The sequence below is a fragment of the Amphiura filiformis genome, chromosome 16 (assembly GCF_039555335.1).
Source record: "Amphiura filiformis chromosome 16, Afil_fr2py, whole genome shotgun sequence".
In the NCBI taxonomy this organism is placed as follows: domain Eukaryota; kingdom Metazoa; phylum Echinodermata; class Ophiuroidea; order Amphilepidida; family Amphiuridae; genus Amphiura; species Amphiura filiformis.
The window spans coordinates 58,125,305-58,152,631 of NC_092643.1; the positions used below are offsets into that span (position 1 = coordinate 58,125,305).

The window sequence follows — 27,327 nt, forward strand, 5'->3', positions numbered from 1 at the left end:
TTGTTCATTTTTGACACCCTCGGAAGCTTACATGGATGCGACAGTGGATCAGTTTCTGTCTTACACGCTACTTACAGGTATAGCATTCTATTTTAAAGCAGTCTATGACTACCAAGTAGGTTATAGGAGCACATAAACACCTAACTTGTACCGATCATATTATGACAAAACAATTGCCTTGTTTTCCATTCTGCTCTTCCATTTGAAATTTATACCCCTATGGAAGACATGACTTTATAAGCTTTCACACAGGGAGTGTGAATTTCAAATGGGTTGATTCCATTTAAAATGTACACCCCCTGTATGGGAGATCAAGGCAGGCCCATACGCAGGATTTCATTTGGGGTGCTGATTTTGAAAAAGTGGACTTTTTTTTTTTCCAAGGGGGGCGATTTTGTGAAAAATGGACTTTCTTCCCAAAATTTTGACATTTTTTGTCCAAAAAAGCATACCCCCCCCTGCATACGGGCCTGGATCAAGGTAATGTCTTCCATAGGGGGTGTATGGATTTCAACTGGAATAGTCCAATCACATATCGTGCTGATAACATCCTGGCACTTTCCTGTGATTTTAAGTGTGGGTACGATTCAGATTGAGCTCTACTATTATACCAAGGATCTCAAAATCAATTCGATCAAAAGATTTCAAATAATATGTTTGAAATAAATGCCCACAATTATATTATTGTAAATGATTATGTACAAGAGTAATTATTGAGAGAATAAATTCAATCTAGTAAAAAGAGTAATTATTGGTTAGTGAAGAATACGCCCCGCTGCATACTTTTTAGTGGATGCTGAATATTCGATGCAACATGTCTTTGTTATTTAAGCGTTAAGACAGCAATATATTAACACCAAACATTCGAAATAACATAATTGATTTTACATCAACGCACATTCGTTAGAAGATAAAAATGAATTGATATAGATTGAATAACAAATACTTGTTAAACAAATATTCTATGTAGAATATTCAGAGTCTGTATGACCCTTACTTCCTTGGGGGAAAATGTACTTGGCGCCTAGATGGATTTGACCATTTTGAATACCCTGCACTGCCTGCAGAATAGGAAGATGTTTTAAGGGATCAGGCATTTGCTCTGGACATTTGCTATCATTCAAAAGTAAGGTGGACAACTAGAGTGTTTATACACAAATTGGGATAAACATATCAGTGACTTGATAACAGCGAGTTCCTAACCTTAAGGCAAATTGGAGGGAGTGTAAAGATGACACTTGAAAGAGGAATTTAAAGGGTTCTATAAAGGAGATGATAAGGCTTAATTGATATAAGAGGTGCAATATCTGCTCATGTCCATGATTTTCCTCACTTTCGTTTTGACAAATCTATGGCGGGACCTCAAGAGCCACAAGACCTATGAAAGTATATATGATTACTGGCTTCCTTGACCTGATTTCCTATTAGATCAAGTACTCTGTAGATTTGTAGTTAAATGGCTAAAACTGGAAAAATATGGCTCCTTCCATCCAACCTACCTAATAAGGAAATTCAGAAAGCTATTAGTAAATCCTTTCTTTCTTTTTGTGTCAGTCAAAAACAACTTCCTTCTTTTCCCCCATTTTTTACAGTTATTAATATCACAGATCTTAATATTCTTCCATACAGTCTAAAAGAGTGTAACTGGTTAATTATATACCATTTCCATCATCTCATTCTGCATATAAGGCCAAAAAAAATAAATTGTTTGGTTGCCCTTCCGAGACAAAAATGTGGAGGGCCATACAGTAGGTCAATCCTTTTTTTTTTCATGGACTCTTCCTCGATTTTTCCTCCATTTTGAAAATAATTGTGTGTTTTTGGACTAGATTTAAATGGAAATACTTAAAAAAACAAATATAAAAGTCCTTGATTCTGTCCAAATTTAAGGTTTCTTTTAAAAAAATGATTGGGAAAAAAAAACGCGACCCAAGATTTCCAATTTTTTGGGTTGGTCGGTTGAGGGCAACCAAAATTTTTTTTTTAGCATAAAGTACAATTTAAAGTGTATTGACAAATTTGTTAGGTTAACACACTATTAGGTTATTGACTCAACTATTTATTCATCAATAGGATCGTTTTAAACAAAAACCACATTTACACTTCTCACGATTAATTTTAGAGCTGACAACTCTGCTGGAACATTTGAGCATTGGTATCCCGATTGGGCGACATTTGAATATTTTCCCAGTGACAATTACCTGTACTACAGAAACCAATGGTTGAAAAAATTGGGTGACTTTTCAACATGGGCTCCTGCACCTTTAGGTAGTTTCCTGCCCCATAGAAACCAATGGTTGAAGGAAAAATTGGGCTACTTTTCATCATTGGCTCCTGCTTAACTTCCGGAAGTTTCCTGTCCCATAGAAACCAATGGTTAACAGAAAAATTGGGTGACTTTTCGATAATTTTACCCGCGATTCGCGCTGAAATTGGTAGCAACCCTGAGAAAGAGCTTGTACATCACTAGATGCATTTAGTAATAGATCCCCTTGAGCAAACCACTTGTTTTCTACTAAATTTAATACTTGTCACAGAATCAATGATGACAGCATACTCTATCTAAATTGCCTGGTAATGTCTTAATGTACAACCTATGATCCATGTTACTTTGGCACAACAGCTGAATTCAGTGTGAGCATTTGCACGCATAACATGTGCTGTTTTGCATTACTTGCCCATAACTTGGTGCATGTTTTACACACTTTACTAGCTTTTATACTGATAAAATGGTTTGCACATAGTGTGTGCAGTAGTAGATTTCACAATACAAAAGATCTTAGAATCATGTAGGTATTGGGCTCCTGTCATATTGACATAAGCTTAAAAAGTTACCTTTTCCGAGTCTATATTAAGCAGCGACGTAGCTTGCGATGCCATCACAGCATCTACATTCAGCGTATTTAGTGATTAGCTACGTCATCACTGCTTAATACAGACTCTGAAAAGAGCTGAAAAGGTAACTTTTTAAGCTTATGACAAAAGATCTTGTTTGTTTGTTCTTTCTTTCTTTCTTTAAATGGTCGGTCCAGGTGGACACACACTTGGGTCCTGATAGGACCATATTGCTCAAGCCAAGCTTTTCTCATCATGATTATTTCAGTCAAGCAACAGCATTTTTTTAACAAGAAAGCTCAGCTGTGGTAATTTACAAGGTGTATACAAACCAATAGCTAGCCTACTATAGATAAAATAATAATTTCTCGATCATGAGAGTATGAATGTACTGCGTGCGCTGCGTAATGTCGCAAGTTTAGTGGAATTACACGATAGCGCGATCGATTGTGCACGCACAGGAAATGCAGCGCTACCCAAAGCGTGTGTGGTAGGCGTTGTACGCCGACGCAATTGTCATTGCGTGCCTATTGAGCTCTCATGATCGAGAAATTATTATTTTAGCTATAGGTTATTGACTTTTATATGTCAAAGTTTTTAGAAAATTTAATGCATACATGGTTGTACGTACTTCAATATCCCAAAGTAAAATAGCAGCAAATAGCAGAGATGCTTCTGTTTCACTATAATGTGTCAGAATTTACCCTGGGTAAATTTGGCTATTCAAGTTGAAATCCATACACCCACTAAGACATCTCCCACACAGGGGGTGTAGATTTCAAATGTAGTCACCCATTCAGGTTACCCCATTTGAAATTCACACTCCCTGTGTGGAAGATCATGTCTTCCACAAGGGGTGTATGAATTTCAAATGGAATAGACCATTAAGGAGCTTCAGGCTCACCTGGTGCAGACTTGAAGAAACATTTTAATTAGCAAATTACTGAAGTCACAATTAAATTGAAGCACACAATGTCTATGCCCATCAACAACATGCCCAACATATCTTTACAGTGGGGGTTAATTCAAATTTTGAATTGGGGTCAATTTAGATTGTGCATTGGGGGTATCTGGGCGGGTATCTGGGACCTGAGTTGGAAACACTGTGTGAATAACCTTGAAATACATGATCATGTTTATAGACTGCAATGTCCAGTTCCAGTCTACCAATGCATTTGAATAGGAAGATTTCCTCATTTGATGCAAAGTAAGTTCTTTTCGCAAGTTATAGTAAGAGTTTCCATAGAAATATTTGTTCCTGTAGGTAGATATTTTTGAAATTATGTTTTGATGATATTGTGAAGAAAATAAGATTGCTGAATATTCAATAAATTTGCTATGCACAAATTTCTATTCAAATTGCGGCCAAGAATACCATGATTCAATTCAATATGACTACAATTTGAATAGCAAGGTCAACACTGGGGGTCGGAGATCAGGCTGAAGGTTACACTCACATTGATATGCAAATTCAGGGGCGGATCCTGGAAATTTCAATAGAGGGGGCGCCCACACAAAGTCAGGCGCCGCTCTGCAAAAAAAACAAGGTCAGGCGCCGCTCTGCAAAAATTAGAGGGGGCGCGTGCCAGGTGCACCCCCCTCTAAATCCACCCCTGCGCAATGGTCATGTGTCCAGTGTCCAGCAAATTTACTCAAGTAAATTTATTCCGTATTGCCGACTGACAGAGATTGAGATGATGCGATAATAAAACCCCCGGGATAAAACACACCTAGCCATGAATCTGGGGTCTTTTTTCTTCATTACTCATTCAGTAGAAACTAAAGAAGCTTCCTGCACAAGTTTTCTTATGAGTCTAATAAATTATTTACTCATGGATTCATTATTTACTTTCAATCCTTAAATTACACTCGTCTCCAATACACAGCATATTAAGTATGTATATCAGGTGTACTCAACAAGGCTGTGTCTGTAACAATCAACTCTACTGCGCACAAAAAGTAGCCATACACTTAAAACAAAAGCAATATCTTAAAAGACACTTAACCTAAATCACCACATAAAGTAGTCAGTATATAGATGGAAAATTTTGTTCTGCGTATTTTGATACCTCATTTGGCACGATGCAACTTTTTTTTTTCAACTTATACCAATTTGAATGAAATTAGAGAGGGCATTTCAAAAGTGACAAAAGTTAACAGACTTTCTCTCAAAACACGCTGATTATGAGCACAGGGAGTAATGTTGATCTGTCACGCTGGAATGAGCGCGTTACAAAGCCAGTGGGAATCACCTTGAAGGAGGAAATGTCCCAAATTTTTCAATTTTGTCACTTTTGAAATGCACAAACTTTGATCAATCCACAGCATTCCGGCTTGTCCATACACCGCTATATGGAAGACAGGATCTTAATTAATCTTCCACGCAGGGGTGTAGATTTCAGATGGAATCACCCATATTTCAGGACCAGGTAACCCATTTGAAATTCACACTCCCTGTGTGAGTGATTAAGGTCATGTCTTTCATAGGGGGTGTATAGATTTCAACTGGAATAGCTCAAATTATCTTGGTCCAAGTTGTTCCATCTATTGACCTTACCCATATTTTCTCATATCTCATGATATCTGTCAAAGTGGACACCCTTGCAAAATCCCTATTGGTTTGTACAGGGCTTTTCAGTTCCAGTCAATTTTTTCAGCATAGAAACTACCAATTGCCTTTTCTTTGGTAATTATTGAAAGTTGATTTCCCTGATAAAAAATCAAACATTTGGAATTGTTTCACGAAGAGATATTTATTTTATTGCATGCTTTGTGATTTCCTCCACTGAATGCATAAGGAAGCGTCCCCTTCAAGTCAGTGGGCATGAGATGAAACAGCCAAATCCCGGCAAAAACAACCAATGCGACTTAGTGATCAATCAATCGCGAGTGACGTCACGCCAACCAAGTTTTGCACATGCTAACAATGAAGTTTTCTTTCTTCTTTCCCTAATTAACTTGTATGCATCAATTTTATATATGGTTTCTTTGATACAACCCCGTCTGCCTCCCTCTCGACTTAACTTGTCAGTCCCAGCATCCAAACCCATCTACTTACCAGTAATATCCAATTTACGGGCATCAATCTGGCTAGGTTTGTTGTCCGACACACCAGCACCAAGACGGATACGAGTAAGGACACAACAGAGGTAAAGACGAATACTCGAAATCTCCAGGCAGAGGGTAATGCCAGATAGCCTCCGTGATCATACGTCATTGTTATGACACATAATAATGCTGCTGTTGTTGCCATCTGAAAGATACAAGCAAAATAGCTTCCATTACTGATTTTTACTCAAGTATGTTGCCCATCAAAACAAACATGTATATTGGCGTGGGGTCCAGGTCCCGCTGAAGGGCCCCTGGTGGGGTCCAGGAGCGCAGTGTCGTAACTCGCCAACACTTTTTCAGAGGGTGGGCAAAGGGGGGCAAGACAAATTTTAAAGGGGCAACATTTACGAAAATGGTCAAAAAAGGCTAAAAAGTACAAAAAAGGCCTAAAAATCTTAAATATCGGGTGGCCACCATCCCACAGGGGGCAAGAGGGAAGGCAAGACTTTTCAAAGGGGGAGCAGCTGCCTCCTGGCTACGCCACTGCTGAGGGGCGATACCCTGGCCTGGGTCCAGGGGGAAGCGCCCCTGGAAGATCCTGGGTTTTAGCCCTTTCAGACGGCTTTGAAGCCATCTCCTTCCACATACTTTTCCTTTTTTCAGCTCAACGATGACCACCCTATCTTGTTTATAGAATTACCCTGGTTTGACCAATGAGTATTTAAAAACACTTAGGGCCTATACCTTGCTTTGCTTTCCCCCTTTCCACACACATGTATATGCCATTTGTACACATTATGGAATCTTCTTCTTTTGATGAAGATTGAACAAAAGTTAAAAATGCTATTTCCCTAATGTGTACATATATATAAATAATTGTTTAAAAAGACTAAAATTGTTTCGTTCAATGAAGCAAAAAAGGTACTTTTGACAAATTTATAAATAGTTTTTTGAGTTTAATTTTTTTGCAAGCAATAGTATTAATACATTATCATGGTCGACGATACTTGCAGGAACTGCGCCAATTTTCTGGTAAGACGTAGACAGACGACAAGGAATTGTTACTAATTAACGTTTTCTTTGTCCAAGCCATGTTGGACATTAAAACAAGCTTCCTTTGATCCTTGTTAATTTTTGTGTACATGTATAATGTACACATGCATAATAAGTTAATCAAGATTAATTCATCTTTGTCGAAGGATGCAATTTTCTAATGTGAATAGGGTCTTAGTTGTGGCTGTCTTTTTTGCTCTCACTCTCCTCATTCCTCTAACTCTATCCATCACTTCAATATAATTTTTATCAGATTTCCTGAAATATTAGAGCTTATACAAGATTAACTTCATAATCAACCATCTTTACTGCTTATTACCTCTCTCACAAAACATATAGGCTAGGTCATTTCAGGACAATATATCCCACATAGTTGACAAATCCTAAATATAGCATATCAAATTAAACTACAATTTTGATCCATATTAAAAAAATGCCAGCAAAACTAGGGTAGATTTCTCTATTTTATTTAGAATTCTTCACAGATGTACCTATCAAACACCTGACACATGTCATACACCTCCATTCAAAAGAACACTCATAAGGATTTCAGTGGGATCTCAAGTAGTCAGTTACCACGGAAACCTGATAAAGAGCTGTTAACATGGTTAAGCCTTTTGTCTTGTCATACATAGGCATAGGAACCAGGGGCTGGGCGGGGGCTCAGCCCCCTCAATAATATTGGTGCTGGGGCTGGAATACCTTTCAGCCCCCCCCCCCCAATAATCCTAGGTGAAGTTAAAGCAATGTGATAAAATAAGAGGGAAAATGGGTGTTTGTGACCTATATTTTGCAAAATTTTCTGATCGGGCACCTCGCATTATGGCCAACCAAATTTTTTTCTATTTTCAGCCCCCCCCCCATGTTGAAAATCTTCCTAAGCCAATGCCATAGCTAACTTTTAGATATGAAGAAATATATAGTTATGTGAAATTTGAACACATCAGGCTTTAGCACATACGATATCATGACACACCCTATGATATGACCATTGCCACACATCATAGCGAGTTATAAACTGAATTTATGCAAAATGATTTAGAGCACTTTTTGTTGCATTGGAAATTTAAAAGTGCGATTACCTTATTGGTCAAATAACAATTGCTCGTCTCTTAGCGATAGAGTACAAATTCAGCTTTAATGTGATCATGTTATCACTTCAGGCCTTAGCACATACGACACTTGATATAAGTAAAGACCTTATGATATGGACATTGTCACACATCACTGCGAATATTAAGCTGAACTTATACTACATTGTCGAGTGATAGCGATTGTTTTTTAGCCAATGAGGTAGAGCGCTTTTTGTTGCATGGGAAAAGCGTACTTACGTTATTGGTCAAATACCAATCGCTCAGCAGTGGAGTATAAATTCAGCTTTAATTTGATCATGATATCACTCCAGGGTTGTTGAGAGGTAGGTAGGGAATAGAATGGCTAATATTGTCTTATGAATGACAATAACTAGGCCTGCTCATCAAGTTCAATAACCCTTGTGCAAATATTTTGTAAAACAAAACCAGTTCATTTATATCCCATCGAATATAAAACATTTTAGATTTAAAGAATTTCTTATCATTTTTTCCCAAATACTACACGTGCAACTGCAATAATTCACTATTGTACATAAATTTTATAAAAAAATTACCATACTTATACTTCAGCAACCAAAAATTCTGAAAGAAAAGCAACAAACTTTCTGGAATTTAGACAATTTGGTAGTGGTTTTTTTTCTTATCCCTAATGGCCCCACCCACTTCAGTTGTCATGGTTGTAAAACAAAGACTTTGCCAATGCTCATTGTTAAAATAAAGATGATGGTGGGACAAAGAGGTATGGAATATACAGGCGGTGATGGAAGCGATATCGCCAATTTTGAGGTCGCCATTGGATTAACACATAATCATGAAATCTTCACAAACAATTCTAAATTTGTTATGTGGTGTCAAAGCAAAATTATCTTACTCTAAAACCGTCGTGGTACGACAATGTACCACACAGCAAGTATGTTAATATTCCATTTGTAATTGCTAACCGTGTATTTTGAATGGGGCTGTCAGCCCTGTATCTTCGCCAGCCTCGTACGTCACGTGTTGCGCTTCCTACGCCGCCTGGGAATATACCTATTCAGTGGCGGCACCAGGAATTTTTTGGGGGGGGGGTATGGGGGAAAAGGGGGCAAATCAACAAATTTTGAGTAAAATTGCCGCAAAAAGTTGCAATTTTTGTAATTTTGGGTTTTCATTCAAGCAGACAAAAGGGGAAGCAAATTTTGGCAATGTATTTTATCAGTACACACAAAAATGTTCTTCCTGAATATCTACAAATCTGATGAATCTATTAATTTTGTATTGTTCCAGTTATAATTCAATTCAAAACAATATTTATATCTACAGACAAATATGCCATTAATGCACCAAAATGTAAAGGAGATGCTTCTCTTTCAGGTTAAAAAAGGTTTTGCAAATTTGAAGTTTTCCCCCTCAAAAAATATTACATATTTGATGCAAATTTGATAATTTTGGAAGTGACACTTGTTGCAAAATTCACTAACAAGAAACTTATCAACACAAAAGTATATGAAAGAAAACATATTGAAGAAGTTTTTTATGATACTACAGCATCCTCTTTTTATGGTATGTTTGAGTAAATATCCACAAAATTTCAGTTGATTCTGATCGTCATCCATGATTATGTATGACATTTCTTGCTCCATAGACCACTGTGCTGTCATTTTGTTCTCTTAACAGAACACTGACAAATACAAATTTGATGATATCAGTACTAAACCAATCAATCCTGCAAGAAATGTTTTGCACACAAACATTATGTAGCCAGAGGTTTCTGGAGTCAAAAATCTCAACATTTTTTGAGCAAAGATGGGTATAAGGATTATGGAAGTGACACTTGTTGCAAAATTCACTAACAAGAAACTTATCAACACAAAAGTATATGAAAGAAAACATATTGAAGAAGTTTTTTATGATACTACAGCATCCTCTTTTTATGGTATGTTTGAGTAAATATCCACAAAATTTCAGTTGATTCTGATCGTCATCCATGATTATGTATGACATTTCTTGCTCCATAGACCACTGTGCTGTCATTTTGTTCTCTTAACAGAACACTGACAAATACAAATTTGATGATATCAGTACTAAACCAATCAATCCTGCAAGAAATGTTTTGCACACAAACATTATGTAGCCAGAGGTTTCTGGAGTCAAAAATCTCAACATTTTTTGAGCAAAGATGGGTATAAGGATTATGAAATGCCCCTTTTAAGGAACATGTTTTTGCAATAACTTTCACATTTTACACATCATGATGTTCATTTTGGCCTCATATCAGCATATTAGCATTTACCAATAGCTGTCTCATATCGACTTGTGTTGATACACATTAATGTCCCACCATTATGCCAACGAGGGTAGACATAAGCCTAGATAAACAGCTTATACTTATAGAGCGTGTTTATACTGAGCACTTTGCATTAAAGCGCTTTTATTTCCATGCATTTTAAATTCTCTCACCGTCAACCGGGTTGTTTCTGCTGTGCTGCACTGCACGGTAACAATTCGCTGCTGACGTAGTTTAGTGGGGAGGGCGGAAGAAAATATTTTTGTGACTTTCAAGGTCAGATTTTGATTGCTCACACAGTCGCACTGTATTGTAGTAAGTGACTTTCGGTGTCACCCACTAATCGTTACCCAAACTGTTTCTACTGTGAACGTCACCACATACTCACTACTAAATACCCCAAAAGGTGGTTGAGGGTTACTCGCACCACCCACTACCCACCACCTTTCACCCAATCTGTTTTTACTGGGGTTGTTACTACATATTCGAATTCCTTGCATCACCCTAAATTATCTAGAAATTTACCTCCAACCATGTGTTCAGTAGAAACATGCTAATACTCTGAAGTCATCCGTTCACTTGAAAGCACACCTACCGAATTTCACCACCTCTTCTCCTACTGCAGCGCATATAATCCATAAATAAATTATGAGGTAATACTTTAAACGGATATTTTTCACACCAGAATTTGAAAGAAAATGGGCCATCAGAGGATTGCAAACATCACTATGTACAGCCTTTTACATTTCAACATGCTTTATAATTAATCATGTTTTTACAGTTTTCAACAACACAACTACATTATATTATTCTAGGCTATTCCAGTTGAAATCCATACACCCCCTGTGGAAGATTTGACCTTAAGGCCGGCACAATTGATTCTTAGTTTCCTGTTTCATGGTTGAAAACAAGGGATGCGGTGACTTTTAATTATTAATTATTAATTATCTATTATTTTCTTTTATTTTAAAACAAGTGGTCGCAACCTACATCAACCCGTTTTGACAAGGAACATGCATTTAATTATTTTACAACTATGTTTGATTTTATACATAAGTAATGGTACAGTTATATTCTTTGTTTATTCATCATTATAGTTGATATATCAAAGTCAGGAAGTAGCAAATGGGAGTCATTAAAAGTTATTTTAACTCTCTTCACGCGGGTGTCGACTGCAGACGACAAGTTTTTAAAAAAATTTAAAAATTCAAAAATTTCAAAAATGTAAATTTTCATGACCATATTTGGAATCAGCATGAAAAATGCATTAAAATGAGTACAAACAAGCCTAGTATTGATTCAGTAGTTCTTAAGATAGCTCTTGATATTTTGAGAAAATATTTCAAAACTTGACATTTTTCCATTGAAGCGCATGGCTAGCACGCAGAACATTAAAAGAGAAAATCTAAAATCTAAATAAAATCATTAAATATTTTGCAATTCTCTACTTTGGACGTGGGCGGGAAACAGGAAACTAAGAATCAATTGTAACGGGCCTAATCTCCCAGACAGGGGGTGTAGATTTCAAATGTAGTCACCTAGACAGGTAATCTTTTATATTCTCACTCCCTGTGTAGAAGATAAAAGTCATGTCTTCCACAGGGGTGTATGGATCTCAACTGGAAAAGCCCATTGCCAATGCTGTGACACTAAATAATTTTAACAAAACAGGAAAGAATTTCTTGAGAAATGAGTTCAAGGGCAAAGCTGCTCATCCCTTGCATCCTGATCTCAAATCCTAAGGCAGTTTAATATCATGATTATTGCTGCCCTAAAAATGCGTCAAAATGGCTACATCAGTAAAACTCTTTAGATCCCAAATTAAAACAAACCTTATGGAAATGTACACTTAATACCTCTTAGTTTGGATTTACTTATTTTTATTTTTTTTTTTTTTAAAACAAAAAATCGATTAAAATTAACTGATCTCTTAGCATTTATACTATATTCACAAAATGTCAGCTTTCTTGTGCGATATATGTGAGCATATGTTATGAAATCCTAATTTGTCTTACACTTATATTCTGCATGTTCTTAATTCATCATTTTTTTTTCTGCTTAGTTCGTTCTACATGAATGTATGAAAGAGGGTGGGGGTGTTTGTATGCATGTAATTGTATTTTATTAGACAAATTATGAAACTTAAGCTAAGGTTAAGGGGGTGTTTGTTCAGGCCTTTTTGGCCTTCTGAGCATCTCCTCATTCAAATGTGTTGTTTTGCTGTTATTGTATTGTTGTATTTTGAATGAAATAAAGATTGACTGATCTATTGATCTAAAGGAAAAAAACTTGCACTATTTGAATTTTTCCTAAACATGGTTCAAAGTACTCCCAGTTTTAATTACAATGAACTGTAAAAAGTTGTCACAGAAAATGATATTGATTAAGAAAATTGGGTTTTTTAAATATTTTTTTACAGAGTGTGTATATTGTGCTTCATGTTTTCAATGACTTTGTGAAGCTTGCGGAAACTAAAATTGAGAGAGTGAAAAAATGGGATTTGGCATGGATTGAACCCCTGTCACTCGATTACAAGGTGAGATCTGGCACTCACTCTCACAGATTCTACTGCACATACCAGAGTTCACAGTTGGTACTCACATAAATTCACCTTAGCCTATTCTCTCACCTTGTGTTAGCTCAAGTTAGCAGCCAATATCATTCATGTAAGGAGGGTTAAATTAAAAACGACTGCGATCACCAAAAAATAAGGGGTATTTTTAGACCTAAAAATATTTGCAATTTTGTGGGACCACATTCTTTCAAAAAGTCTTTCAAATGTATAGGAATTGTAAATTCATGCTTTCCCTAAACTATGCAATAAGTAAAACACACATTCTCATTGGGAGACTGCCTGACTGCCTCCAATATATTACTATACTAGCTCAGTCCTTCATTACCATTCCCATTCATTTATTGTGTAGGCCTTAGGCATATGGAATGAAAACATTCATTTTCCCCTTATGTCAAAACCACTGAATCACCAAGAAATGGTAACATCTCACGGTGAGTTCTCTTTTTATTAATAAGGCGAGTAAAAAAGTGCAAAAGGGCAAAGAAGCCATTTTGATTTTAAAACCAATTTGAACTTTTCAATTTCTAAATCTTTTGTATCAATACCATATTCAACTTCGTGCGAAAAAAGTTAGCATTTTGTTTTCTATGATACCCAATTTCAATTTTTTTCCATGAGGCATCTGGAATTTTGGAAGACAGTACATTACTATATAGTTAATTTTAACATTATCTTTAACCTGATTAGCACTCTATTCCACTTGAAATCTGAGATACCCCTGTGGAAGATTTAGGAAAAGTTTAACACAGAGGCAGTCAAGCGAATTGGCTCATATCAGGTTAATTAATTTGAAACCCGTACTCCCCCTCTACATGGTGTTACAATATCTTGCACAACTGGAGTGAGTATTTCAAATGAAAGTTACCCAATTGTCTCTTCTATTTGAAACCCATACTCCCTCTGCACAGAACTTCAGCTACATCTTCCACAGGGGAAGTGTGAATTTCAAATTGACTAGCCCATTGCCCCTTACGACAATTGTTCACAACCTTAACAAATCTTGTGTGTCGATTTTATCTGCGGTATCCATTACATTGAAAAGAATTGTAAAAGTAATTTAATCCCTCACTTAGATTAAAACCCCCCATCATCTTTTTTTTCTATACAAATCTAACATAAACCACATCCTACCAGACCTACCCATCCTCTTCGGGCCCTGTGGCCCATAAACCACATCACTGCCATCTTTTTCTGCTTTACAAAATTACAGATCTAACCTAAACCATAACATTTTCTCCAGTTCAACTGCACTGTTCTCTAATCCAAACCTGTACAACTAGCTAACAAGCACGCTGGGGCTAAAACATTTAATATTGAACTTTTGTGTGGATGAAGCGCTTTGAGCAATCTTTTTATTAGTTTCCGTTCTCTTTTGGGACCAAAGTAAGAAGTGTTAATCAAAAAATCTGGAAACATAATCCTGGTGCAGTTTCCATTAAATTAAATTCATATGCAATCACTTTTTTCTTTCTGGTTTGCACCAGTATCTCATTAAGAACGTCCACACGAGGGCTTTTTGCTTAAGCAATGCGGTTCTCAAGCAAAAACTTGGATAAATCAACTGTGTGAATAGTCTTGAGGTTTCCAATCCCTACGTTTGCCCCCCCCCCCTTTTTTTCACAAATTAATCCCCAAATTTATCCCCAAGACATTTTGGGGATTTCACAATTTCCCTGAGTGATTCTCCAGTCCTACCACCGTGTGAACGATACATTTTGTGATTCTCCAGTATTGCGTTTAAGGCCAAAAAAAAAAAGTTGTTTGCTTGCCCTCGTCCGACCGACCGTCTCGGCAGTCCCGACCGTAGAACTTTTTTTTTTTTTTGAAAAAAAAGTTTTTTTTTGCGATTTTCCCAAAAATGGCATGTATTTTTCGATCTGAAAACCGATGATTTAAAAAAGCGTTGTAAAATACCATATCCTGCATGTTTACGTGTCCGGCTGTACCTGACTGTCGGGTCCCGCAATTTCGTATACCACCTCAGCGTCTAAGCTCTAATACAATTAATGCTATCCACCTGCACATTTCGGACGGCGCATCTAGGGATGAGTTTATTTACAAAATATAACCGTGCATATCGTGCAAGAATGGATACAATATAGCAGATGTTAAAATATGGTAAAAGTAGATAAAATTTGAAAACAGTTGTACCAGATATTCATTTCTTGTTTATAAATATTTAGATTCATGATATTTGTTCGTATCGACTAGGAAGTAACATTGCACTATTTTTTTCAACATGTTTGTTGAGGCTACTTTTATTAAGAGCACAAATCGCTTGGTATAAATATGATTTCAAACATGGCGGACAAAACACGAGTAGCGCTAGCTGTACAGGTGAAGCAAGGGACCGAACACGCTGATTAATATGATAGTTTTGAAAAGCATAAAACACTACATGTAGGAGAATTGTACACTTCATTAAACGTAGGCCTACATGTAGAAGAGCTAAAATTGTTTAAGGTGCAAGTGGCGAGCACAGATGCTGGACCATGGCGTGATGTTGCTGCTACGGAAATGCTTGAACCATTCGCCGATTCGGTATTCGCCATGTCTGTTTCTGGGAAGCGGAAAAAAAAAAAAAAAAAAAAACTTTTCCCGACCGACCGACCCAATTTTTAAATTCCATTCGAGGGCAAGCAAACAATTTTTTTTTTTTTGGCCTAACCTATGACCTCGGTTTAATTATATTCAATACAGCCAAATTCAGCGTGCCACTAGATGGGTCACAGTAATCTTCTGACTGTCATTCCAAAGCTGTGATGTGAAACTCAGGGATTCCAGTCTTCAATTCAGTCATGTGGACACAGGGCCGGATTTACCTTTTTGGGGGCCCTGGGCCATGCCAAAATTTGGAGGCCCCAAACGCACCATGAGGAAGGCATGTGCACTCAAGTGGCCCAGTTTTTAGATTTTACTAGGACATTTGCGCTCAATTTTCAATTTTAGACTTTTAGCCCGAATTGAAGCTGATTTTGCTATATAATAGGCCAGTACGCAAATTTTGCAATTTTTGTAGGCTATTTTGGCCCAAAACATGGTGTTTTTCGGCTAAAGTGGAAGATGCACACTGCTCAGGGCAATTTTGGGGGCCCTGGGCCCGGGCCCATCTAGCCCTATGGTAAATCCGGCCCTGTATGTGGACACACACTCCGGGATTGACTTAGGAATCGCAATTCTCAAGCACACTGATTCTCAAGAATTCTGTGACCGTCTGAACATGTCTACTATGTCTATGATTTTGTTTTGCTCTTTAAACAATGCATGCTTCTGAAATATGAATCAAACGCAAGATGCAAATTTAACAGCGGATTAGAGAAGAAATTGAAATGAAATGAAAAAAAAATTGAAATGACTCATGATCAAAACAAGAGCGAGCATTGTAGTCTGACTTTACTGATTACTTTATGTTCCCTCACATGAAAGTAAAATAGGGATTCAATCATGTTACACAGTAGCTCATCAGAAATTAACGAAGATGCACCCACACACACGTCTGCATATAGGAAGGGTTATCAAAACATAAATGAATCACACTTACAACCTAATGTTCCCTCCAGTGGCAGCGCCAGGATTGGGTGGGCATGGGGGGCAAAGTTAATTTCAGGTGGATTCAACAACCGGCGCTTTATTATTACGATGGAAAAAAACGACGGCGTTCATAACACACAGTACGTACACGGCGTGCAGGACGGTGATATACACAACAAAGGGTCGTACCACAACATGACCGAAGGAGTGGTGCGTATTGGCATTTATAATGTGCGCTGGTAGTAAATTCAATTTTCTTTGCTTTGCCGTAGTTGTTCGGCTCAAAAATAAAAGGGATATATCTGACAGTAAAAGCTAACATTTTATGGCAAAGAAATGCTAATCTATTTTGTTTGAAAATGTTATAATATGGCTTTAAGCTACTTCATTTTAATTTTATGGACTTTTCAAAAATATAACAAGCAAAAAAGACAAACTTTTTCCTGAAAATCCAAAATACAGGAACTACCAAAGTTTTGCAGCATTGAAACTGGTGCACAGCAACCATTTGTAAAATTTCATGTAAACAAATCTAATTGATTATTGGGTAAAATGATGTTAAACATACACAGGTGTACAGCAACCTGTGTAACTTGAATGCATATTATGTTGATTTTTGCTTGTTCAGAAAATATTATATGAAATGGACGTCAAGCTTTTAATGTTTGTGACAAAAACAAATTATAGGTAAGGACTGGTCAAAGATGGACCAAATTTCCATGGCCAATTCTGCCTGTGGCAGTGAACCCTGTATGAAATTGCACTGTGGATCAAATTATACTTAAATTATCAAGAGGACGATTATTACAAACTGACCATGTCGGTTTAATCTACAGTCTCTGCTTAAGCCTAACTGAACTTGTGGTTTTTTTTGCTATCGGAAAATGAACAAAGAATTCATTTGGTATCCCCAGGATTCGAACCTTGGACATCATGCATGCCAAACACAAGATCACCAACCAGTAGCCATGGGGGTTTTGATGGCCCAGCCAGCATTGGGAATCATATGGGATGCATACGCAATGGTTTTCCTGTAGTGAGATTCATTAAGTTTTATTGTGGTTAGGGTTCATCTTTGTCCGATATTCCATCTTTTGTGAGCAGAGAGCAGACACTTGGTTCAAAACATGACTACATAAATTTCCTTCTACAGCACATTTGGCTTCCTCAAGATAGCGACATCAGTCCATACTCCAATGGTCATAATATTAAATCACACCTGTTAACTCAAAGAACTGGGGTGTTTACATGCACGATCAAAGGCCCTGCATCTGTAAATGGCTACATGTGCGAAGTAACTATGACAAAGTACTGAAGTCACTATCTTGAGGATGCCAAATGGACTAGAGTATCTGATGGGTTTGAAGTCTGTAATGTAAATGATTGGCAGGAAAAATTCAATGAACATCTATTTATATAACCCATGAGAGTGTTCCTCTAAGGGTTTGTGGGGCACATTAGAGAGCAGAGTGAATGGGGGGAATCCACAAATTGTGTGCAAAATTGCTGCAAAAACTGGACATTTTCATGTTTCCATTGTAGGGCAAGAATTCTGAAAGAAGCCACTGCATAAGGGAAGGGGTATGAGCGTTTGGACAGTATTTATTGTGGGACATTAGAGCACATCAGACATATCGAATTGCATTCTGAATACTGAAGAATGTCCTTCTGATATCAAATAATTTTGATTTTTGAAATTAGCAATGTAATACACATTTTATGGCAATCATTAAAAATTGATATTTTTGATATTCAACAGTACTCGAAGTAAAAATTATAAATCTGATGATTTATACTTAAAGTGTATGTAGGTGGGATGAAAAGCCGATGATCAATTGAAAATTTTGACCTTTCGTATTGAAGATGTGGATTTTTTTTCCCAAAACACCAAAAAAAATTAGGTCTTTTTGGGAAAAAAATCCATATCTTCAATATGAAAGGTCAAAATTTTCAATTGATCATCGGCTTTTCCTCCCAGCTACATACACTTTAAAATATATCATTAGATTTATAAAATTTACCGAGGACTGTTATATATCAAAATTTGAAAAAATATCAAATTTTGATCATTTGTCATAAAATTTGTATTATATCGTGAATTTCAAAAAATGAAAATTATTTGATATCAGAAAGACGTGCTTCGTATTCAGAATGCAATTCGATACGTCTGAGGTGCTCTCATGTCCCACAAAAAATACTGTCGAAATGCCATAAACGCTCATTCTAGATCCCTTAAAGGCCAGCTTAGGAATTTTGCCCCAAAAATGGCTCAATGAGCCACAAAAATCAAAATTATTCTTACTATTTTCTTTACTCTTTCTCAAATTCTTCTGGGCCAAATTTCTTAACCTGCTGGAACAATCGCAATATAGCCTTAAGAGGAAAGCTTACCCAGGGCCTTCTCTATACTGGTCTGATACTCCATCAACTGAGTTAATGAGTCAGCTGAAATCAGCTTTGAAGATTCAACAATATAATTTCAGTTCTTGTTCTTCTCTAACACAATGGGCTATTCCAGTTGAATCCATCACTCACTGAGGAAGACATGACCTTAATCTCCCACACAGAGGGTGTATATTGGATATCAAATGGATCAAGTCCCCCATTTGAAATTCACAATGCCTGTGTGAAAGATTAAGATCATGTCATGTGTATATTTAGCCCAATATGGTAACCAATTTAAATGCAAATTTTCAACACCAAAACACTTATGTAATTTTCAGGTAGTTTAAAAAACTGACGATAATTAATAGTTTAATATTTATTCAATTTCTATAATGTCGAGAGAATCAATACACTCCCCCATTGGATTTAATTTCAAATGAGCTAGCTGTATTTTGTGGGATTCAAATGAGTCTATCACCAAGCCTCCTTCCAAGTTCGATGAATATTTTAAAATCAACACAGCCAAGGGTGTACCGATTGTACAGAGTCATAGCAGTGTTCAGACAGCCAGGAAAACTTAGGGCTTACGACACTCAAGTTTTCACAAGTATTTAACACCCATTCACCCAAAGGTGTGCCCAAACATTTTCAACCACTGTGACTCAAATTAGCCAACCTAAAATATTCATGTGAAAATTATTTTGTCATTTTTGTGAAACACTTTTTTCATTTTCATCCAATTTTACAAGTTGACCTAAAATGACCTTTGACCTCAATATGTGACCCTGAACCTTGAAACTTAAATTTTCCAACACTTTCAACTGTCAGCCACTCAGCCTCCATGTGGATGTGACTGGAGTTTGTCTGCTGAGTTGGGAGTTGGAGCCTCAAATGTTCACCATGGATAACCTGCAATGTCCATATAGTCAGAAATCCCAAATGAAACTCAAATTTTCCCAAACTTCCAATTTTCAGCCTCCGTCTGGATGCGACTTAGAGTCTGTCTGACGAGTTCATCTTAATCTCTCTACTCAACTGATGAGTTCTCGCAGAACAACAAGCATCCATGAATAAAAGATACGAATGGCTCGTGGACACGCTAGCTTACCGACATACCGTTAAATACCGTGCTGGTGTGATAACTTCTCTGCTACATACATGCCTAGTGGGTCTAATGTCCAATTTGCACTCATATTAGTTCATCTATGTTACAAAAAACCAACTCTGCAAATATTGAATAATTTATGAATTGGTTATCCTTTTATTTATGGTAGATTTCAGTATTATTTTCTTTCGGTAAAAGTGTCGTGTTAAACCTTGCCAATTTGCCAGATGATATTTGCACAACATTCTGATAGATGGTGGGGCTTTATGTAATCACTAGGATCCACAACATACTCATCTATCAGGGCACAGTTCTTTAACCCCAATACATGTGTACATTAATTGAATGACCTTTGAAATTTTGAGTACAAAAACTCATACTCTGCAACTTGAGGTCAAATTTTGCACTATGATTGTTTAATTGGGGTTATTGAACTATGCCATTGGGATGAGGCCATTATGGTCTACAGTGAATGGGCAAAAGGATACTTACAATCTCTCATGATGCCGCATTCAGAATAATGTAAGTTTCCCCATGTGCAGATCACGTTCTTGCTACCGTATGAACTTCAGGCATGCAAGTGAGTGACATATATGGTTACAAAATAAAGGTTAATTCTGATGTGTAAAGAGGTATATGTGTGTAGAGCTTGATATTTGTCAGTGTGCAGGGCCGTCGCTAGAGGGGGGGTGACACCCCCCAATACACAATTTTGTCGGCAAAATTTGACTGCTGTCGTCAAAACCATGTGACTGTCGGCAAATGTAGTAAAAGGTATGTGTGATTGTCGGCAAATTGCGAGATTTCTGAGCGCCGTCCTGGCTAAAAAAAATTTCCGTCGGCAAACCATACTGTACACCCCCCGAATCATATTGGTCTAGCGACGCCCCTGTCAGTGTGATTTGGTCAAATAAGAGAGTTGTGTATCTCATATTGAATGAGCATGTAAACTTATATAAACATCACACAGACATGACAACACATGCACAGTGAAAGAGATTGACATTGAGAGAGGGAAAAAGAATGATATTGAGATGAGAAAAAGAGTAAAGAAGAGACATGGTGGACAAAGAAATTGCCAAGAGACAATGACAGAGAAAAAGAGCAAGGGGGACATATAAGACTAAGAGAAAAAGAAAGAAAAAAATATAGAAATAAGACCATTTCACTAAACTTGTAATAAAATTTGCACAAAATCAGCATTACCGTATTGATAAAATGTTTTTAATGCCTTGATATGTCTTGGCATTAAAAAAGAAAGAATAAAAGTGCAAAAAAATAGATCATATATAATTTAGGTTCTGCATTATTATATTATTAGGGCTTCTGAAATGGTAATACAGGGTGTCCCAAAAGTCTCGATACCTTTTTAAACCATTGTATCTTTAAGAAGAAATAGTATACAGAAAATATGAAAACATATTTAGAAAGAGGACATTTGGGCAATTTTTTTGGTACCAAATTTGCTAATATTTGCATGTTGTATTATGAAGATATGAGCAAATGTTTATCATATTGGAAAATCGCTCTTTCAACCGAAGAAACAAAAACACTTAATTAAATGCAAACGAATTGTCAAATTAACACCCTCTTCTGCATTTGCTCACAATCCTAACAAAGTGACTTGGTAAAGTAATTTTCCTTATCTCAAGGATTTTATAATGTTTTGATTAAGTTGATACCCTTATCATTACTAAATTGTCACATTGAAACTCCTCTTTTCATGCTAAGTCAGAAGACATTATGCATGAATATAGCGCATATGCAAAAAATGGTTAATGGGAACAAATCACCAGGAACATTGTCAAATTGAAACACTATTCCCGACAACTTCACATTATCTTTATTTTGTTCTTCCGTAGTTTGGACTTTTTTTTGTTTTGCAAGTAGTCTATTCGGAATATGTTCAAGATGTCCATGATATAAATTCGCACACTCGCGTACTCTGACGGTGAAGTACTGAATGACGCATGTGTCTCTTTCAGGTTTTCTTATCTCACTCTTTATGTTTTCCTTCAAGTCGGGTATGCTGCAAGGTTTTGTGCTATACACTCGGTCTTTGAGATAACCCCACAGAAAAAAAAACAGGTTGACTTAAATCCGGAGAATGAGGTGGCCAAGTTTGATCAGTTTTGAGGAACATGATCTTCTCATGGAAACGATTTTCAAGCCATTGGAGAGTCACTTTGGCTGTGTGTGGAGTCGCACCGTCCTGTTGAAACCATTGTTTTGCTCTGCTCCCCCCCCAATTGCATTCAAGCGGTTTGTTTTTGCACAGTGCTGACATTTTGTATGCACGAATAAGTGATAAATGGCGTTGTATCAACATGACTTACAATATTCAACAACAAATTCACATTCTTTGGTTTTATGCAAACGAAATCGGTCAAACTTACTCAAAAGAAGTTCAACGAACATTATCAACTCACTGGACATGCTCGAGCACCATCAAAATGCTGCATAAAAGCATTGTCAACAAATTCTTTAAGACAGGATCAGTACGTGATTCAGTGCGCTATGGACGTAGGAAGACAAGGCGATACACGAAACATTGATAAAGTAAGACGTGCTGTATCAGCAAGCCCAAGAAGATCTCTGAATATTCAGAAAAGGAATGACTGCTGTATGGTACTACGCGTTATGTGCCTATACATTTATCTAACATTATTTTTAAGTAGGAGGCACAAAAGGGGGCAAGTTTGGTACCAAAAAAATTCCCCAAGTGTCTTCTTTTCAAATATGTTTTCAAATTTTTTGTATACCGTTTCTTTTTAAAGATACAAAGGTTTAAAAAGGTATCGAGACTTTTGGGACACCCTGTATATAGGTATGTGAATATGAATTTATTTGCCCGAGTAAAATAATGAAGAAAACCAACAGCCCATTTGAATCTTCTACATCTTAATCCTGTTTTACACAATCATTTTCCCATCTTCAGTACAATTATAATCACTGTTTTCACCCTCCGGATATAGTTCACTCTGTTAGAGATCAAAGCCTTACAAAACTATCACACAATTTAGTCTTTTAACTTCTAAGAAATTTATCTGGTAGCCTGTGGGCCAACACATGCACATTAATATATTGCATGCAAATATGGTTTTTGAGACACTTTACATGTTGCATGCAAGTTAGCACATTTTTACTTGCTTTTCAGGATGAAATAAGTGTCACAGGTTATCATACAGATGATTTAACTAATGACATGCATGCTGATTCCAAGAAATTCAGATACGCCTATCAATATCAACTCCCAATTTTACGCAACTAGACTATCATATTTACACTTATGAGCCAGTAAAGAGTTGGGTTTTATTCAAAGAATGTATCTTACACTTCCCACAATGCATTTCTTCCCTGTACTGATTTGCTATTCGGTACAAAATGGGTCGATTGTGACAAGAAAAACCTCAATACACACTTTTAAGGTATCTCTACCGGATGTCAATTTGTACCTAAATTCCTTCCCACATGGTAATAGGCATATTGCATAACAAAAGATACTGTTCAGAGGTTAATCCATCTCCTTTATTATGCATATTGTATTGTGGGAAGGAATTTCAGTACAAATCATCATCCGATAGAGAAACTCTTTTGCTATCTTCCTAAGATAGCACACAATCACCATGATAGCACACAATCACCGTTGCATTGAATACCATTTTGCTATCTTTGTCACTATCAACCCATGTTACACTTAATCCAATCAGTACAGGGAAGAAATGCATTGTGGGAAGTGTAAGATATCTTCTTTGGGTTTTATTGTTGACATCTGATTTGACCCTATTTCATCAAAAGAGGAAAATACATATAAAAAGTGCCAGTCCTCCTGTTTCTCTCAAATGAAATTGAATTTATAGCTTGTAGGTGAAAAAAAACAATTTATTCGAGCTGGTGTAGTCTATTCTGTCTTTCAACTGAGAAAATGTGACAGATAGATATGTCTCAATATTGGGCTATTCTAGTTAAAATCCATACACCCCCTATGGTCATGAAAACTTTTTGTGTCAAAACGTACTTCAACAACATTTTCAAAATGTTATCAAAATGCTATTGTAAAATAGAAATCATTTTTGCAAACAATTTTGCCAAGTACATTTTCCAAACATGTTTTTTAATATTGTGAAAATGTTTAACACCCTTTATATACCATATATATAACCAACATTTAAACATTTTATTGCAACCTTTTCTAACCTTTTGCGAATAATGACCAAAACATTTTGTGTTAAGTGGGTTGTAGAACCCCGACTATTAAATCATATCAACATGACGTGAACCAGTGATCAGTTGCAATAATATATTTCGACTGGTGTCCAAAGTTGTTTTAAGATTGTGAAATTGACTATTCTTAATTCTAAATGAACTACTAAACTGCAGTAAATGAAAATATATTCGGTTGAGAGCCCCCGAATAAGAATATATTGATGTTCTTTGCGTTTCGTAATAGTATGACTATTCCTGTGTGGGAGAGTGCGTGAGTAACCTCACTTCAGGTTCGGTTTCTATCACGGCAACACGTTCTATTCTGTTGCGCAGTTGTTTTTCCCGCTGATTTACACTACAAAGGTTTTCCATAGTTGACTGTTTTTATGGCGATATCATCTGTATATTTCATTAAATGTGCAGCATTTCTCTATTTTGAAATACGCAAGGTGTACATCCACAGAGCTAGCGCTATATTTATAGTGTTTTTCCTGAACATTGCGATGAGTTTCTTGGTTCATCATTGTAGGCCTACTCAGAAGCGGCTGGAAGAAGACGCTCCGATTTCACGTGATTAAGTTAAGTAGTTCGATATCCCTGTTTTTTAAATTGGGATCATAGTATCGTAAATATTTTAATAGCAGTAATTACTGGTGTATCTGTATTATTTAAACAGTTATTATGAGCTATTATGGCTCGACAGCAGTTGGAGATCAGTTGTTATGGAGTAACTACTTGCATTCCTATGGTTAATTTAGGTTTATTTTCGATCAGATTTCAAGGAGTAGGTATATATCATTAGTTACAAAAATCTCAAGAAATAGGTTAACAAAAGCTAGCAAACACGATGCATGATGATCTGTACGTTAATCGACATAACAGGCGATTTGTAGTAACAAGAAAGTCAAGATAAGGCGAGAAGGGATAAGAAGTCGGTAATATTCCGTAATAATCATGATAATATAGGTTTGCCCGGCGCTGTTCGGGAAAAATTGCATGTACTATTCGCATTCACCACTGAGATGCCAGGTAGGTCTCACATCAGCATCAATAATGCATTTAAGAGTTCTGATTTTCATTCATGATTGTTGGTTTTTATCTTCCATACAGTATACAAGACGACAGATAGCTGTTTGTACACAATGAAGAATGAGATGGTGGAATTAACAGCGTGATCTTTATCACCGAGTATTGATTACGAAGCTAACGAAGCAAAGACGGAACAATGTTCCGGGGACTGAACAAGTTAAGTGAATGATTATAATTTACATAATCACTGATGTGTTTTTGCATCAATCATTTTAGTCACTCTTGTAGAGATCAATAATTTATTAAATACGTTTTAATCTGGATTGATCAAATTCTAAGTGGAATCCAATATTAAGAGGTGAGTTAACCCAGAGAAGATGAGAATAGAACCAAAGAAATGATTGTTTTAGGACTTGGAAAAATATCACAGTAGTAGATTTTAGAAGTGTAGGCGGTAGTTTTTTTTATACCAGATCTGTTAGATATTGTTTTTATTATTTTGTGCTAGAATGCGATGAGTTTCAGAACCTAATTAGTGTTTTGATGAGTCAAACATTTTTTCAATAAGGATCGCATACCCTAGACCATGTTCCTAGTTTTTATAATAAAATTCCAAGTTTTGTTTGTTTGTTTGTTTGTTTAAACGGTCGATCTGTGTGGAGACACGCTTGGGTCCTTTAAGTTGGATTCTAGATTTAGACGGTATAGATGTGTTCTCTTTTGATCATGATGGTCATCATATTCAAATAAAGTAAAAATTGTTAGCTTCACCAATAAGCTTAAATCCTACGGTGATAGTCCATCCGATAAAAATTGGTTGTTCAGGGACTTTGATTTGCCCCTAGTGGTATTCGGTACCAAATGGACTTAAATATGTCCCGGTGATTATACTAGAGTTACAGGAATCCTGGTAATTCAGGAAATGCAATATTTCATTGGAAATTATGTTTCAGCCTCGTAGAAGGGTCAATGCTAAATTTGTAAAACAAAGAAATAGGCAGAGGTGTATTCCTCGGATTAGTTAACAGCCCGGTGTTAACAGGTAAGCCACATTAGCTGGCATACAATCTACATAATGTATTGACACGAATTTAATGATAAATATTGCTGTCTTGTTTCTGGTGAGTAGATCTGTAAAGTTGTTGTTTTTTTACTATGCTGTCAGAAACCCAAGTTTTTCAAAACAGTTTGGAAGGGTGTTTGGTAATTGTATAAAGGCGGAAGTGTAAATGCTCTCGAGCAGCAGGTTTACCCAAACAGTTTGGACGAGTATTTTGTCATGGCATAATGGCAATAGTAATGCTGTCAGACAGCAAGTTTTCCTTCCAGCCAGTTTGGTAGGGCGTTTGGTAATGGCCTAATGGCAAAAGTAATGTTCTTAGGCAGCAGGTTTATCCACACAGTTTGGATGAGTGTTTTGCCGGGTGTTTTGTCATGGTCTAATGGCAATAGTAATGATGTCGGACGGCAGATTTTCCCAAACAGTTTGGATCAGTGTTTTGTCATGGTTTTCGGCAAAATTATTGCTGTCAGACATGTCAGACAGCCGATGTTGTTATCCAATCACTATTGGATACCGAGATAAGCTCAATCAGTTGATGAGTTTTTAGTAATCATATTATATCTATGCTCTCAGACAGCAGGTCGTTATCAGAAAGCAGAAATAACAGGTAGGCCTATGTGAAGTATAAGCGGTTTATACTGATTGTATGACTTCTGATCCTCGTTTTTGGGTTGGTTTTCAGCATAATTGTCAAAGAAGACACACAGTGCAATTTTACTGTAACCAAAATTCTTATAAAATAAATTAACAGTTGGGCTCTATGACCGGTGGTCACTTGTCATGAGTTTATATAGTGGTGCAGACTATTAAGCCATTATATTAGTAGCACAGTGTCATTTAGGACTGGTTGTCATTTTGTAAAATAGATTTACACATTTTGAATGATATTGTGATATAGTCCTATGCAACAATATTGTGACTGGTTGTCCTTGGATAGTGCAATTAAGCCCGATATTTTGGCTCTTTTCTTTTTCTTTGGTAAGATATTTAATAATGGTTTAAACTGACAGAAAAGATAGATTTTAATATGGCATTATTTTAGTGGCTAAATGCTATAATACTAGACAGGTATGAATGGTTGTTATTTAGTATCATAAGATGCTAGTGGCTTATACTTTCATTTAAAGCAGATTG

The 27,327-nt window shown here is 36.5% G+C and overlaps 1 protein-coding gene across 2 annotated transcripts in view; it reads right to left on the bottom strand.

Moving 5' to 3' along the window:
* The window catches only part of LOC140136261 (uncharacterized), a 267,128-nt gene that overhangs the window by 140,206 nt on the left and 99,595 nt on the right, over positions 1 to 27,327 (bottom strand). For both annotated transcript variants that reach the window (XM_072157986.1, XM_072157987.1), the window contains exon 3: positions 5,894 to 6,088. In XM_072157986.1, the coding sequence (XP_072014087.1) occupies positions 5,894 to 6,088 (195 nt within the window). The remainder of the gene's footprint in view (positions 1 to 5,893; positions 6,089 to 27,327) is intronic.